Here is a 17,946-nt window from a genome sequence, read left to right on the forward strand (position 1 = left end):
TCTGCTTTTCAGAATCCAAAGATTATATAACATGGATCCAAAAATACTCTCCTATACACACACACACACACACACACACATCCACCTCCGTCCGTCAGGGACTAGTCAAGAGAAAAACTAGTGTTAAAGCCACCAATTTCTAACTTCACATCACAAATAAATCCACATTTATTGAATCGTCATAGCACTTTCTACCTTTACATCACAAATAAATCCACATTAATTGAATCGTCAATGCACTTTCTAATTAAGCAACTAAAAAAATACTATTGTAATATCAGATTTTTGATTAAGAACAGATATACAGTTTATACAGATCAGTTCTAATCACTGATTTATTTTATCTTTGACAGTAAATAATATTTGACTACATATTTTTCAAGACACTTCTATACAGCTTAAAATGACATTTAAAGGCCCAACTACATTAATTACGTAGGTTAACTAGGTAGATTAGGGTAATTAGGCAATATAATTACCCTATAGAGTTTTACATATTGCACATGACCCTGAATTCTAGCTTATAAAGGTGAAATCTAAAGAAACATTTTTTATTTAATAATATTAACCATGACCACGTTTTAAAATCAACTCTCCTGCTAATGACAGTTATGCCTTTTTCACAATTCATACAGAAAGAGTTTTATGCACCTACAGATTCATGATCTTTTACATTGAATTCAAATGTGTAATTCTACAGTGACATTTTTGACCCTAACAATGTATTTTTAGTGCATTTTCACACCAGTAAATGGTCTGCTTTGCTCTGACCTGCAATTTCTTGTGGGTTCAGTTCACTTTCTAAAGGCAATATTTCTAAAAAAGGCCAATATTTATAACATTAACTCTCATTTCATTGGTCATTTCAAACTGTCTGAGAGGCATTAGAAAATCAAACACTGGTATTTTTCACAAAGTGAGTGGTTTTCTGTTCTATAATTAGTTTTCAGGCAGATCTCTGAACAATTGTTTTGATATGAGATTCACATACAACCTAACCAAACAAGCTTAAGGAGCAAACGTGCCAGGTGTGAAAGTCCCCTAAATGAATTTCTGAAGAGCACTGAGAGTTGACTTCAGCTTCTCTTTGAGGTTTCTCGCAGCATGGAGGTGGGCAGAGAAGCCAGGCTGTCTTTATTATTCTCCAGGAAAGCGCTACATGAGGCAAAGGTGCGGTAGAAGCTGGAGGAAAGCCCAGCGATGTCAGTGGAGATGTAGGGCAGCACGCCAGGAGTGGCCCGGTTGTAGTATGAAATCTGAGAGAAATGCATACATCAGCATCTAAGCCAGACGCACTTAACCTTTAGTACTTTAACACCTATGTGGCAGAACCGGGAACTACTGTAAGCAGATTCTAAACCGGAGTTATAAATGGTGTTATTGGCTAATGTCCGCACAGTATTTCAGTTGAAGAGAGTGTAAAGTTGTGTTAACTCTTGAACTACGACTTATTCAATCATTCATTACAGATGTCCATTTGGGTTTCTGTGTATATGAATTACCTTAGTGAAAGAGTTTTCCTCTTCCCATATACTGAAGCCAGCACAGAGCACCTCTCCTCTGTTGTAGTCTTCGGTGGGAGGATACGCCGGCAAGGTAACAGAACGCAAGGCAATCAAATAAGGGTCTCTGAAACAGACAAAGATGTGTTATTTTGGTTCTTTAAAAAACAAAATATAGAGATTCTGTATTAGAGGATTAGGTGGCTCAGTGGTTAGCACTGTTGCCTCACAGCAAGAAGGTCACAGGTTCGAGTCCTCGCTGGACCAGTTGGCATTTCTTTGTGGAGTTTGCATGTTCTCCACATGTTGGTGTGTGTTTCCTCCGGGTGCTTCCCACAGTCCAAAGACATGCGCTTTAGGTAAATAGAGTTTGAATAAGTGTGTATGGATGCTTCCCAGTGCTGGGTTGCAGCTGGAAGTCCACTGTGTAAAACATGCTGGATAAGTTGGCATTCATTCCATTGTGGTGACCCCTGATAAATGAAGGGACTAAACCGAAGTAAAGTTAAATGAATGTATTAGAGGATTACCCAGAATCACAAGGGCACCTCCTGGATGCCAGGAGGATGAAGTCCTGGCCTTTGCCTCCTTTAGTCACAGAAGGGGTGAAAACACGGTAGATGGTGTCGTCTTCGTTTGAGTCTGTTATTACTTCACACTCTCTGCATTAATTAAAATATCAACGTTAAAGCTTAAATCAGGTCATTTGACATGGTTGATTATCATTTTAACTTATACGCCCACCATTGTGGCAGACAACCTGTAAGATTTCTCAAATTTGCCGTAGACATTTCACAAAACTTAAAAAATTAACGCTTAAAAAATTAAAACCAGTTCTACCCTCTTGTCCCTTCAAACCTGTATGAACATGATTTGTGGACCATAAAAGTGTATCAACAAAAGTGTGTTGGTCCCAGTTGACTTTGTGACTGACTTCTTAGACTTTTGCTCATTTTTTGGAACACAAATTAAGATATTTTAATAAAAAGAGAAACTTATTTCTCCCTCTGACAATTGAAAGCATATTCACCCAAGACTCTGGTACCTAAAAATCAGTGGAGTTAAAAAAACAAATACATATCAAGGAAGGTGAATTAGTGCAAATCTTTTGAAGAAACATGATCACTTAGGCTTTTTGTTCAAATGTACACAGCGATTAGCAAATATAAACAAAAGCTCAACCAAACCTGCTTGACATAAGAACAAACCATTTCTGTACCTGAATACTGCTAAAGCATAAGAAATCATAAAGCAATGTTTATTTTCTGCAAGTTCATGTGCTGAAATTCTCTTCAGACTTGGATTGTATTAATGTTTTAAAACAGTGTGTGGGCTGGATATAGTTTCAAAAGAGGGATATAATTTCCTTAGATAAAACATGACTTGATTTGATCAATTTCTGGTTAGATTGATTGTTTGGGAATAACAAACATCTGCAAATGCTTAATAAGCAAAGTAGATTCCCCCAGGCGTGTCAATATAGTTGAAATTATTATTATTCTCCAGCTTGCAGAAAAAATACATTTTACATACTGGTAGTGGTGGTCCCACGCCTTCCTTCGCCTTAGATCAGACAGTAGGAGAAACACCTGCTCAGCTGCAACAGCCACATGGGTCTCCACCTTAAAGCACAACACCTGGTTCTCCTCCAGAGTGTATAAACTCACCTGTGTGCAAAATTTCACTCCATAAATTTCTCTCAAGTGTACACACCATTTTTGTACACTCAAGTTACCTATATAATCTCAAGAGGACAGAAAGCAAAACTTCAAATTTAATTATTATACCTATACCTACCTTATTTTTCTCAGAGGTCAAGACCCAGTTGGTTCGGGCAGCCAACATCTTAAGTGCCGAAACATTATTGTAACTGAGATACATCTGCCAAGATATGGAATAATCACATGGTTCAGTTAAATGTTTGAGCTTGTCTATGACATTTGTAGCTCTTAATGTTTAAAGACAATCTCGAGTACTTTTTATTTATTTTTTTTACCAGATTTGTGTGTGTTGGGCATCAGTTAAGACAATGTTAGAACCTGTTTGTGTTGGGAAAACTGGATAATTTTGAGCTTTTGTCTTTATTCATCTTCTAGGTTTAAAATCAATTTGGGGCGGGATCAAAATTTTTAATGTAGTGCGAATCTGCTAGTGGAGGGGTGACGCGTCGGTTTTTCATTATTTTTCATAGCGGAATTTTCTTATCCTATGAGAAGACACCACTTCTTAATTATTCATGACAGCATGTGCTTTATCGAAGGCAAGGCAGACCTGCCAAACTGTGTGACCCAATGACTGGGTAAGACTGCGTCAGTGCACGTCCAGCAGTATTTAGCTGTTCACTAAGGGTCGTATTTGTTTGTTTCCATGATCCACGAGTTTTGTCGCATGTTTACCCTGCGATGCTGTCAGGGCCGATACAGTGAAACTGTTGGTTTGCAGCAAGCATTTTTGTCTGGAGAGCTCAGTTTATCAGTTGAGTTCGGTACCATTCAGACGCATTTTTAAAATCCTGTTGCCAGTGGGCAAATTTGGCCAGGATGGCAGGGTTAAACCCCTACTTTTTATCAAAGGACATCCTGGGGAGTCAGGACCTCGGTTTAACGTCTCATCCGAAAGACGACGCTCACTGAGCAGTATGATGTCCCCTTAAAAAATCTGAGGTGCACTTGAACCAAAAGAAGGGGGTTTCATGACCCTTTGGTCAATGTGAAACGAAAGTTGCTAGGACTATTATTACAGTATTTTGATGTACTTCCATTTAAAATGGTATATTGATTAGGGGGCGGGGCTTTCTATCTGTGCATCATTCTATCATATTAATCTAATGGTAAGAGAGATGTGGTTAAGAATATTGTGGCTATAGCTGTCAAACTGATGTCAACAAAGGACCACCGTTCCAAACTCAGAAGGTAATGGTCAGACTTTTATTAAAGATTATTAAAACTAACTTTTTTCAGTGGATTAACTTGGAGGGATTAATTGTTCACCTAAAGAATAACAATGTGTGCTTGTAAAATAAACATTGTAAATTTTGATTTCACACAGACTTTAAAACAGATAAGTATACCTGATTACTTGGGTCCCAAGGAACCGACAGAGGAACCTCACTTTGGTTACAGGATATTATGTATTTCCTGTAAAAGGAGAGCAAAATTATGATCTACCATCCGATGCTGGAATTTAACTAACTTTAAAGAAAACTTTGACATAATAAGTCATCGAATTACATTTCCTATTATAACAGACTCAATCTTCAGAATCCTACCTGTCAAGACGGATTTTTTTTCTGGCTATGGCTTCTTGAAAGCGCCTCTTGCCATCCTTAAAAGAAAGGATGAGAAGATTATGGACATTTAAAAAAAACACCAAGCAAAACATTCATTTCTAGAATTCATTTAGTTTCACTCTACTGAACTCATCCTGGAATCTCCTAGTCAACAAGTTAAACTCTTCCACCATGTGAGAGATTTGAAGAATGCAACAGTGCTCACCACAGGCTCAGGTCGAATCCTTGGCAATGTGCATGGCTTCCTGTCATTGTCCAAGACCTCAAAGGTCATGAAGGCGGTGTTGATGTGTCGCAGAGGCTCTCCACCCTGATAGGCCTCCGCACACACTCCCACCTCCATACTAGAAGAGCACATACAACATAACAGCTGTTACTCTCACTGGAACATTATTAAATACATCTTGCCTTCAGAACTGACTGCTTGTTGTTGTCAAAGGTTCAGCGAGGTGCTGGAAATATCAATCAGAGATTTTGACCTGTCTATATTGACTTCTTTATAGATCATGCTGATGCTGCAGATTTGGAAGCCATCACAACATGGACACACTGTGCTCCTGAAGGTCAGCAGCACTGCTCAGTTAAATTATGCCAGTTTATACTAGGGGGGCCAAAGTGTGCTAAACAAATTTCCCCCACACCTTAACTCCATCAACCGCCAGCCAGAACTATTATTACAATACAAGATGGATCCATATTTTATGTTGTTTATGCAGAATTCTAGTCCTACCATTTAAATGTTCTAGCAGAAATTGATTGATCTGTTTAGGCGACATTTTATCATCTTCTGTTGTTCAAGTTTGTTGAGTCCCTCTGAATTGTAGCTTCTGATTCCAACTTTAGCTCAGTTCATTTAGAAATATGTCAAAATTTTAATGTCTACTGCTTTAGAAATCAGTCTGAGCTCGCCTTAATGAGATGGTCTCACCCCACTTGAAAACAAACACTTTATTGGTTTGCTTGTAATAAGTAAGCAACCTAAACCATTGGAAGAATTAACCAGACTTTATTACATCATTCATGAGTTATTATGTAAAGTGCATGTAAAGGCTGGGACACACCAAGCACACCAAGCTAAGGGTTGACCATTGGGTTTCGTTAGTCTGTCGGTCCAGCTAGTTGGTTTGATGTGTTCCATACATTGGCTCTTGTTGCATTAACATTGGATCATGTTGGCCTGATTCATCATGTAGAATCAGTGTCGAACCATAGGCTGACTGATTATTAAGCAAAGAATCAGAGCGCGAGTGATGTAGTGAAGTGATATAGCAAGTAAACAGTTCAAGTCAAGAAGGACCACAAAGAGGCCGGCTGGAATTTCGCTACATTTCTTAAATATTTGCAAACTATATGGATTAAAGCGTTCACTCCTAGATATTTCATAATATTAGCTGGTTTGGCATGCTGTGCTGGAAGAGGACCCTGAACACGGAGATACACTTCTTGTTTGGTTGATAAGCATGTAATGCCCAATTCACTAGGGGGCTTCAGTGTCAACGCTTGACGGAGGGCGTGTCTAAAGTTGGGGCTAACACGGTCATCATAGTAGCGTCAGCCAATGAAACAAATCTGCAATTGGCTACTGTCTGAGCTGGGGAATTTGCATAAAGCAATCTGATTGGCTGACGCTTCCATTGGTGCTTGAAGTTGAGAAACTTCTGCAGCGAGCAACGCCACTGAAGCAGCGTCAACGGACACAATTCAATTTGGCAAAGCTTGACGTCACCAATTCAAAATGAATGGGAAGCTCTGACACCAAGTGTGAATGGGGCGTAAGGGGGTACGAGATCAGGTAGTTCTCGAGAGCTCCCCCTGGTAAAGGAAGAAGGGGGGAGATGGGGTAGATGGGAGGATTCTCCAAAACGAAGATGGCTTGCAAAGAGGATCAGCCGCTAACCAGCATATCACATACTCCTCTCATATTAGTTTGTGAAACTTCACTTATTAGATTATCAGACATATTTGTGGTGCAAATCCCTTAGTGGTAATTGACAATTACTGTGATAATATTGCTAAATGCTGCTTTGTGTTATGCTTTGTGCACGTCAGACGTTGGTTTCCCGTTGTTGAAAGAGAAATCAGATTACTGCCTCCCACAGTGCAAAGACACATGCTCGTGTGCAGGCATAGAATGTGGCACTTGTTTCAGTCAGCTTTTGTCCATTTGGTGTGTTCACATGCAGCTTTTTAGTCCAGACACAAGCCAATGCAAGGTGACAACACAGTTGGGTTTCATTGGTGCTAGTTGTGTGATTACAGCTTGGTATGTCTCGGCCCCAAAATAGAACTGGACTAGGTCTGCATCCAGACCAGTCTCTTGGGGTCTATTCATGATTCTTGGAACAAAGCAAATTATCTATAGGTATGAAAACACCCTTATATATCCATCCCATGTTTCACATTTTTTTCCTAATATAGAGGGATTTAGGATTTATTTGAGTTATCCATATGCACATTGCCATTATGGAGATAATTTGCTCGAATGTAAACAACAAATTGTACAGTAATATACAGGGTGATTCAAAAAGAATACCACAACTTTTGGGTTGATGTCACTCGAGTGTCTGCAGGGGGTCATATTGAGCATCTATGAACTATGAAACTTTAAGTACTCTTCACATTGATTAATTTCCCAAGTTTCCGTCATGTTTCTTTGATTAAATACAGGTTTTCAAAATGTAGGTATTCTTTTTGAATCCCCCTGTACTACTGAATATATTGTTCTGCTTATTTATGAATTGAAATTGAAGTGAATAATTTTCAGCAGCAGCAATCAACAAAATAATTAAGTTTCGTTTAATTCAGTGGCATTGTTTATGTTCTGCTATCCAATGTGGCCAACTGATGATGCAACATAAAAACAGTTTTTGGATATACCTTTTCTTGAAAGCATTGTTTACGATTGCCTTCAGCACTAGTCTGTCTCCAATGTGGGAGGGGCCACGAAAGTGGAACATGTCGATGCTCTGCAGAGTTGGGTGAGCATTACACAAGCGACTAGAGGAAAAAGCATACACAGTATAAATAAATATCATTGATTTTTTTGGGTAACACTTTACTTGAAGGGGCATTCATAAGACTGTCATGAAGTCTTTATAATCATGATATGTGTCATGAATGAGATTTTATACAAGCGTATGACAGCTGTCATTAAACGTCATTAGTTCAGTTGTGTCATTTTAAATGCAATGACAACATTATTTTAGATGTGTTTTTTATGACAACTTGACATAAACAAATACATCACAACCTGTCTTTAGCCCCTTTCACATAGTGATACCGGTAAATATCCGTAAAATTTCCAGAACGACTTTACCGGTAAATAAAAAAAAAGGTGTTCACACAGGCACGGATGTTTCGTATTTTCAGGAAAAGATCATTCACACATCCATTCCAAAATACCAGTAAATTCTGACATCATTAACCAGAAATGAGCAATAAACAGCAGCGCTTGTATTTCTAAACAAGAAAAGATCTGCCTTTTCTTGATGGTTTCACTTTTATTTAAAGCTTTAAAGCATTCATGCAGCTGCTCTGTGAGACATCCAAAGGCAGAAACTCGAACTACAGCTAATTGTTTACACACTTAACTACATTACAAATTGTGTATTGTGAACAACTTATGGAAAACATGTGGAGAAATACTTTCAGATGTTGAGATGTTCATAATATTTGTGTGCTGGCGCTCACCGGCTCCTTTACGTGAACACGCGTCAAGCAGAGCTTGAAGGTGAGCAAACAGCGGTTTATCATAAGCATTTTACTGATCATTTTTTACACAGTTGGCATTAAGAATGAACATATAAACGTTATCTGACTAACATCTAGCAGCTAAATGTGTCTGGAAAAATATTCAAAGGCTTTTATTTTCATAAACCGCGCGGATGTGAATGCGACTGAGTGTTCTGATTGGCTAAAGTAAATGTCTCACATCAGTGCGTTCTAGACATGAACGCGCTCTTTCCGGCAATCTTCCTTCTGCGTTCACACAGCGCAGCATTCTGGCAAATTACAGGTAATGTTACAACTTCTCCTTCCGGAAAATTGCTGGAATTAATTTACCGGTGTTTTTAAAAAGGGCCTGTTCACACATACAGACAAATTACCTGCAATTTTCCGGAAAGGTCTATAAGTGTAAAAAAGGCTTTAATCTTGACAACTCAACAACATAACTTGTCTTAAATCTGTATAATTTTGTCTGGAATTTTATAACATCATCATTAATATGTTTTCATTGTCAGTAATACTACAATGATACAGATTGAAAATGTCTATAAAATTTCATTAAATATAAATCATGTTGTTACAGCAGTATTGACACTTTTACTGAGAAATTGTAATGACAAATTCCAACATAGGCTCATCCTGAAAATGTAGCACTATATACATTTCTGGAGACGGCGAATTATGTAGCCAAAAGTTTGTATGGCTACATTTTGTTTTAAAAACGAATGCTTTGGGGGAGTATGACGCCGTTCCTTTTTTTGTGCTTATCAGCTGACTGCTTACCTTCATATGGACGGCCTCCAAAAAATAAAATAAACGAGTAAATAACAGGTTGACAATGTGGTAAAACATGGTAAAAATCAGACAAGGGCTTTTCTTTTTCTGGATTGCTTTTTAAAATTGTCAGTTTGGTTTAGGGAAGTGGGTGGTCGGGTCAATCTGTGCTTTTTAAAACACTATTGGTTGGGTTTATGGAAGGAGGATGGTGGGTCAACCGATCAGTCAGTCAGTCAGTCAGTCAGTCAGTCAGTCAAACAGGTAATCGACAGCGGCCTCTGGTGGATTTACATGAGAACAGCAGGTGCAAATGGCACTCTGAAGAGAATTTTGAGATCAAAAAGCATACACATTGGCCTCTGGTAGATAAGCGAAAATAAAAAACTGCAAAAACCGTAGCTCCTGGGACGTATTTGGTGGTCTCCAGAAATGCATATAGAGATACATTTTTAGATTGAACCTTGGTTGACAAGTTCATTTAGTTTCACTGAAAAAGTGATCAGAAAAATATTCATGACACAATTGTAATGGCCTTATAACACTCCAGTTTATGACAGATTTATGACTAGTTATGCTGTCTTGATAATTTCAAGTTGTCATATGAATGTCAAGTTATGATGTATTTATGTCAAATTCTCAAAAAATGTCAACTTTGCATTTAAAATGTCATAACAGTGAAATACACTTGTGATAAGCAAGCATATGTCATGTCATAACTATAAAGGTGTTATGACTGTCCTTAAAAAAAAAACACCCCCTTTAAGTGAAGTGTTTCCATTTTTAACGTGCTAAATCGAACAAATAATTTAATAACAGAAATAAAGTATCCTAAAAGAGATTGTATGACTTTAACAGAGCAGTGACTGTACACCTGGCAGATATGGTGGCTACATTCTCCATCCAGGCCATGATTTGTCCACCAAAGGTGCTGACCTGGTGATTGGCATGAGGCGGGAGCACCAGCTCGACGCTTTCTACTCGAGTCCTCTCTGCAGACACGGCATCCTGGTAATCCAGACACTCACTCACTGGCAAACACATAGAGCACCACTTATCACTGCATCTTACAGACTATTTATTCTACACACTTCAACCCACGTGATGCTTTGTAAGGTTTACTGTACATATATACACTTAAATGAGTGTTGGCAGAATGCTCGTGATGAGACACCAAACAAACCGAAAGACACCTTTAATCAGAGCTCAACTTCTGATTCATGACTCATTTCACGTGGCAAGCATTTCTGAGCCCTCTCTCTTCAAAGTCTTGGAAGTAAACAAACACACCTGGAGAAAGTGAGTGTCTCTGCTCACCTGTCTGAGAGCAGCAGCTGCTAAGAAGATCGTTAATTATCTCTGCATGGATTAGTCTCATCCTCCTGCGCTCGGCGGCAAGGCTGTACTCCATCTGCTCTGCCTGCGTGTGTGGAATCACCTGCTTCAGCTGTACCTGCGCAAACCCAAATCACAGCTCTAACAAGACATGGACCAAATCCAAGTTTTTTTTTAAAGATCTGATTTGATGTTGTAAAAAGGATTTGTTGTGAACTGGTTGGACTGGATGCTTTTTACTTTTCCTGCTTCTGTACGACGAGCAACGAAGGTGGCAAAAGCATGGCAGACTTTCCACTGTCTGTCACTGAAGAGATCCTCACAACTCACTGAAATCCCAACCTGAGAATCATAGTCACACATTTAGCTTTACTACAACTGAACTTAATTGCACTGTTCAAATTTACTGTTCTTTAGGTATGTTTGCGATGAAAACATAAACTGAACTAAAATGCTATAAAAATGCATCAGATGTATTTATTTTATTTTTTTCAATTTTTTTTTGCATAAATCTACTAATCAACCTCAGTCCTGATAAAAACTACTTAATTGCTTAGAAAAGTACAGGATTTTAACACTTTAATTGCCAAGTTCACAAATGATGTTACTAATTTGGTAAAATAAAATCACACAAAATGACGTATTTTTAATATATGAAGTAGTTGTGGACTCTGGATTTTTTAATTACATGTCTTGGACATGTAAACGATTAGTAACAACATTGTCTTTGATGGATTGTTAGATTTTTTTTTCTCCCTAATTTACTATTGGTGGCTGTTTTTGCCCTTATTGAATTCCATTATAACCACATTTGATGGTGCATTAATACACAGTCTTTGTTTTTGTTTACTCCATGTAGTTTTGAGCGCTGCGATGCATATTTTGATTTTCACAGACACATCAAGATAAATGCATAAAGGTCACACTCATGCAACACACTCAGACACATATACACACACTTTAATTTGCTGTTATACTACATATAAAATCCTGCAGAAACAAAGCTTGTTTTTTGGACAGGCCTATCTAAAGGGTTAATTGCGCCAACTGATGATCAACAGCAAAAATGACAAATTGTACCTCTTCCCAACAGGGAACCACCAGCAATCGAAAATGCATGATTATATGGTGTTGTGGTTTTGTAATCAAAAAAGTGTGTCTATAATTGAAGTCAATGGGGTAAAAACAGTCACCGACAGTAAATTAGAGAGGATTAATCAATGCATCAAAGTCAATGTTGTTTCACATGTCCAAAACTTTGATAAAAGGTTAAAAAAATCCAGTTCACAGTTGCTTTTTATATAAAAAATAAGTCATTTTGTATGTGTTTTTTTTCATCAAATCAGTGAAATCATTTATGATGATAATTTGACCATTAAAAAGTTAAAACCCTGTAATTTTCTAAGCAATTTAGTAGTTTTGATCAGGACTGAGGTTGATTAACAGATTTTTGCAAAAAAAAAAAAAAATTGATAGAAATTTTTTTTCTGAAGCATTTTTAAAGTAGATTAATTCAGTTGATGTTTCCATCTTTCAAATCGTAGTAAATTTGCCCAGAGTGTATTGCTGAGTTTTTTTTTTTTTTACTTAAATCATCCCTTTGACACATCTCAAAATATGTGTCAAAATAAGATTTGTCACCAAAAATCATTCTGCTAGCTAAAACACAGAAAAAGTTATGGCCAAATTAAAACTCAAAATCACCACAGAGTGGATGAAAACATCCCCAACAGCAAATAAGGGTTAAAAGGATAGTTTGTCAAAAGCATTCACTCATCCTTAAGGGATCTTAAAGCTTTCTGTTTTCTCTTGAACACAAAAAAGGATATTTAAGAATGTTAGAAACTGGTATTAAATGACTTCTGTAATAGCCGAACCGATTAACAGAGCAAGGAAATTTTCACAGTATGTCTGATAATATTTTTTCTTCTGGTGAAAGTCTGTTTTATAAATCCGGCTAGAATAAAATCAGTTTTTTAGCCCCTTTAAGCTACAAATTTTTTCCGATAGTCTACAGGACAAGCCATCGTTATACAATGACTTGCCTAATTACCCTAACCTGCCTAGTTAACCTAATTTACCTAGTTAAGCCTTTAAATGTCACTTTAAGCTGTATAGAAGTGTGTTGTAAAATATCTAGTAAAATATTATGTACTGTCATCATGACAAAGACTAAATAAATCAGTTGTTATAATTTAGTTATTAAAACTATTATGTTTAGAAATGTGTTGGAAAAATCTTCTCTTCATTAAACAGAAATTGGGGAAAAAATAAACAAGGGAGCTAATAATTCAGGGGGGCTAATAATTCTGACTTTAACTGAATATACTGTATATATATACCCTATTGTTTATGAATTCTGTATAGCATCTCTAATAATATTATTAAATCATTAATATTATAATAAAAATATCATGCATTACTAAATATGAATCTGTTTTTCTCAATATGTATTTAAATAAGATTAGCATAACCACATCATATATCCATAAGTTCATCATATATGCAGACTGGTATCAAAATATCTGCATGACGTACACTTTCTCCAACAAATGAATGTGCTGTTTTTCTATTTGTTTACACAACATTTAGGATAAAGCCTATATGTTTGATTTCACATAACAAAAAAATTTGTTCTTGCTTATCCGTGCTAGATGTTCCCACAAACCTCCATGCTGGATGTAAAGGCTCTGTTGACTTTGGCTGTAATGTTCACAACCTGTCCAATCCTAAAAAAACAACAACAAAAAAACAGCTAAATATGTTTTAGTAATTATATAAAAACTGCACTTACTTGCTGTAAATGTTTTTACCCTATGGTGGTTTCAAAGTGAATATCATCCACCGAGGCTGTGATACAGGAGCAGCCAGCATGTCTCTCAGCTGGGGACAAGAGCAAATATTGACGATTAATAAATGTTTACACCCCTAGCAAGTATTTAAACAGGTTATTCTCGAAAGCAAATGTGCAAGTGAATCTGAAAGAAGAAGTAAAAAAAATGTTCAGCGCTACAGAACAAAGTGAAACGCAAACATTTTGTGCAGCATTAAGAGATGCCTGCAAAGCTGTTACCAGCCACCATCTGTGCTTTTCACAGTGCCACAAAGGTTTAGCCAAATTCTCAGAAGAAATGCTTTTGCCTTTTACCAGTTAAATGCGATTAAAAATCGTTCCAACTGCTAATAAACTTTCTCACCAGCCCGTTACTCTGTTTATTCACGCTAAGAGGATGGAAATCATAGTCCAAACTGTACAGACTCCTCCATCTGTGATTTCTAATGACACTTAGTACAAGCATATGGTGTGGAGGAGTTTACATGAATTCTGGAGCTGACAGCAATGATTAAGACTGAAATTGGATCACTTTAAAAGATTTTTCTGCACTGCGTAATCAACTTGAAATGACTTAGTTTGACAACAGAATATATATAATATAATAATAATAATAATAATAATAATAACAATTAAATTATTTTAAAAAAAGTCAAGAATAAAATAAAATAAAAACACTCATGGATGCGCTCAAACAGCAATGCACTTTGTTTCTAATATTAGAAATTCTCCTGACAAACCAGACAGGCAGGCGGTGGAATCCATCCACTTGAGCAGTTGCCCAGCGCTCAGTTCTCCACAGTGGTTTGCATGGCAGGGAAGGACTATCTGGCTCATCTTCACTTCTGTTTGGTTTCTGTACATCTCCCCATTCTCCAGAATAAACACTGAAGGCTCTTGCAGCAGTGCAGGATCCCGGGTCTCACTTGCCATGACTAGGGCTCTGCTGATGCAACATATGCACAATAAGAAGTTTATTTGTGTGTCTGTATGATGGTGATCTGCACTGGTGTGAGCATTAGACTATAATATGATTTTCCTGAACATTATTAAGGTGTGATGTCAAAAAGACTCAAAACATGTTTTTTTTTTTATTAACATGTGGTTCAAATGCATGTAAATCAGCGACTACATGCCCTTTGGATTTTACTTTTATTTTCAAGAGCCAAAGCAATCTTGAGTCATTTCAGAAGGGATTAGTCATACCGGTTTAGTTCAAAAATAAGGCTACTTGAAAGTGCTCCACTTGCAGCAGATTTAAAATCAGAGAAAATTCCTTTCGGCATTAATGTGATGAAGACCAGAACAGATCACGGTGAAAATAATGACCTAAATGATACATAGATAGAAAATATTTTAAACCATCAAGAAAAGTTTTGGGATCACCTCAGGCTGCAGGACACAAGTTCAAGTTGCATTGTCTTCCGGTTTATTATCTATGCGCAGTCTGTTAATCAGACAAACGTGCACTGCACAGCCAAACATATTTAACATACACACATTTTGTGATAAATTTGTGTATTTTAATTTATATTATGGCTGTTGAATGCTTGATTCAGATTGGCTGATGAACATCAAAGGTGTGCAATTATTTTCAGGCAAATGCACAGGTGATGTAGTTCCAGGAAGATTAGTTCTATATCACTACGCCAAATTCATTCATTTTCCTTCAGCGTAGTGTCTTTATTTATCAGGGGTCACCACAGCGGAATGAACCACCAACTTATCCAGCATATATTTTACACAGCGGATGCCCTTCCAGCTGCAACCCGGTACTGGGAAATATACATAAACTCTTACATACACCTAGTTAAGGCTTTAAATGTCACTTTAAGCTGTATAGAAGTGTCTTGAAAAATATCTTGTAAAATATTATTTACTGTCATCATGGCAAAGATAAAATAAATCAGTTAGAAATTAGTTTTTAAAACTATTATGTTTTCATCACTGGGAAACATCCATACACTCTCATATCAAAACACATACACTATACGGACAATGTAGTGTATTCAATTCACCTATACCACTTGTCTTTCCCTTGGTGGGAACCAGTGATCTACTTGCTGTGAGGCGACAGTGCTAACCACTGAGCCACCGCGTCACCCTACTACACCAAATTATTTAAGTTATTTCATAGCCTACAACCATCACAAATCAAAACAGAAGTCATTTGAGGAAAAATATGAAAAAAAACTAGTCCAAACAGTGGCACCTGCCAAATGTCTTGAAATACAACATCTGAACAGTTACTCTGGTTTGATAATCGTAGCACAAGCAGAATAATTTACTCCAATGGCCCTAATTGAATTATTTGAAAATAATGCACACATCATTATGTTAGATTTGTATTATTTGTGTATTGTGTAGTTATTAATAATTAAATGGTCTGACATCTGTTATCCTTTATTTAGAGTAATATGCATGCCAACAATCAAAAAATGATGGGTTATTTCAACCAAAATTTGTGAAAAAAATGTAAGCTTTAGATGTAGATTAAAATGAATACATTTCATTCATTCATTCATTTTTCTTCAGCTTAGCCCCTTTATTCATCAGGGGTTGTTACAGCGGAAAATATATAGAAAAATATTATTTACTGTCACCATGGCGCAGATAAAATCGGCTATTAGAAATTAGTTTTTAAAAGTATTATGTTTAGAAATGTGTTAAAAAAATATTTCCTTTAAACAGAAATTGGGGAAAAAGTAAAAAAAAGCGGGGGGGGGGGGGGTGGGGGGGGTGGGGGGGGGCTAATAATTCAAGGGGGCTAATAATTCTGATTTCAACTGTATGCCAACTAATTCTCATTAAAGAAGTAGACTGTTAGGTTAGGGTTAGTGTAAGTTGACGTTGACATGTACTTGCAAAGTTTCTTATAGTCTGTTGATGGAGCTGTATCAACAGATAGGCCTATTAAGCAGACAGTCTACTAATACACAAATGGACCATCAAAAATAAAGTGTTTTGTGTTTTATTAAATGTCTATAATATATAGGCTAATATTCACATAAATATTACAAACTTTAATTTGTTTGGGGGGAAACCCCATTTGTGACACACCAAGGTATATTAAAACGCACGATTATTCTAAAAATAGCTCGCACCATGCACATGTGATGCATACATGTTTGAACTTGTGCAATCTGAAAGCAAAACAATATTAAGTAGGAGAATTGGAGCTAGATCAGAAACAGGACAAAGCCGTTTTTGTCTGAAAAATGGACGTGCCAATGCGATTAATAAGCTTAACTCATTTATGTTTGTTTCAAGACAAATGCTGCGAAATATATTTTGTTATTAAGGAACATATACCAATCTGTTACACTTAATATTCTTCATTTATAGTTCAGTTTCGGGTGTTTTACAAGTTTGCACCTGCAAGCGTAAACATAAAACCTGCACCTGAAAGAGTAAACAACCATAGAATTATCGAGCCTTGGCCGTTATTCAGCGTTTTTCATGCTCAATTCTCATATGAACTTGTCAAAAAGTGAATTATGACCAGGAAAAACTGTTCTTGCGTGTGTGTCACCTGTTGTTAACGGACATACTTTTGCTCATTCATAAATGTTTTGTTATCATTGATGTTACAGCTAGATTTACGATAATAAGCTTATAGACTGCTGAGAATAATGTAACTTTTAAAAGAAGAAAAAATCAATTTCAATGATAAAATAACAATGTTTTAGCATGTCTAGATGTTTTCTGAAGTGTTTTTTCTATAGTTCGCACATTGACTGTCCACTGCGTTTGAACTAATTAGTAAGCATTTTGAGTTTGACAAAGAAAGTAACGAGCAACTTACGTGAATTAATCTTGTAGCGCTGTCATTCACACGAAAAAGGAAACAAGTCTGTGTGTTGTCTGAATCTTTGCAAGATGTCTTAAAATACGCAATAAGACATTCATTTTCCCAGTCAGAGTCCCCTCTGCGCTCGACTCCTCAAGCCCTGTGAGGTTACAGTGACGCCCAGAAACTTGTTAAGGTAGACTGAGGTCATTACTCAGGATCAACACTGACCTTGTAGAGTTACCTGTGGAATAAATAATTGGCTAATAATAATATACAATATTTTATGTAGCCTATTTTATGTATTTTCATAAAAATAATAACAATACAAATCAAACAATGGTTTTAGTTAATTTAAGAATTTGTTAACAAAAAATACGTTTTAACTTCCCATTTACACACAAACTTACACACACACACACACACACACACACACACACACACACACACACACACACACACACACACACACAATAAACTTTATCTAAATGGATAGGAAATAAAAAATGCATATACACTACATGGCTTATGCACAGCTATAAAATATACAAAAATATATAGTATAACACTGTATATATTCTATGAACTTTGTGTAAAATAAACATGTAGCATATAAATAACTTCTTTAGCATTGCATTTATTATTTTTAGTCACCAATATAAGCTATTTCAATCATTTTCAGGCCATACCAGTACAT

At 36.6% G+C, this 17,946-nt stretch overlaps 1 protein-coding gene and 1 long non-coding RNA gene across 6 annotated transcripts in view; one reads left to right on the forward strand and one right to left on the reverse strand.

Annotated features, from left to right (window-relative positions):
* The window catches only part of LOC147842616 (uncharacterized), a 1,013,036-nt gene that overhangs the window by 465,412 nt on the left and 529,678 nt on the right, over positions 1-17,946 (forward strand). The gene's annotated exons all lie outside the window — the stretch shown is intronic.
* Positions 145-17,413, reverse strand: acot11b (acyl-CoA thioesterase 11b). 5 transcript variants are annotated; one of them, XR_015497259.1, is made up of 16 exons: positions 17,265-17,413; positions 14,200-14,402; positions 13,440-13,509; positions 13,295-13,355; positions 10,867-10,968; positions 10,609-10,744; positions 10,166-10,322; positions 7,669-7,788; positions 4,921-5,135; positions 4,771-4,826; positions 4,573-4,639; positions 3,300-3,383; positions 3,036-3,169; positions 2,033-2,164; positions 1,503-1,629; positions 145-1,256 (listed from the first exon to the last, which is right to left on the reverse strand). XR_015497259.1 is itself a non-coding variant. In XM_087263851.1 (16 exons), the coding sequence occupies exons 7-16, from the start codon at positions 10,239-10,241 to the stop codon at positions 1,077-1,079; spliced, it is 1,053 nt and encodes a 350-aa protein (XP_087119977.1). In that variant the 5' UTR covers positions 10,242-10,322; positions 10,609-10,744; positions 10,867-10,968; positions 13,295-13,355; positions 13,440-13,509; positions 14,200-14,402; positions 17,265-17,413; the 3' UTR covers positions 145-1,076. The 5 variants fall into 5 exon arrangements, 4 of the variants coding, with proteins under 4 accessions (XP_087119977.1, XP_087119976.1, XP_087119978.1 ...); XM_087263851.1 differs by having other exon boundaries at positions 4,997-5,135; positions 10,228-10,322; XM_087263850.1 differs by having other exon boundaries at positions 4,997-5,135.

Source organism: Danio rerio, chromosome 8, assembly GCF_052040795.2.
Source record: "Danio rerio strain M-AB ecotype USA chromosome 8, GRCz13ab, whole genome shotgun sequence".
NCBI classification, from domain to species: Eukaryota; Metazoa; Chordata; class Actinopteri; order Cypriniformes; family Danionidae; genus Danio; species Danio rerio.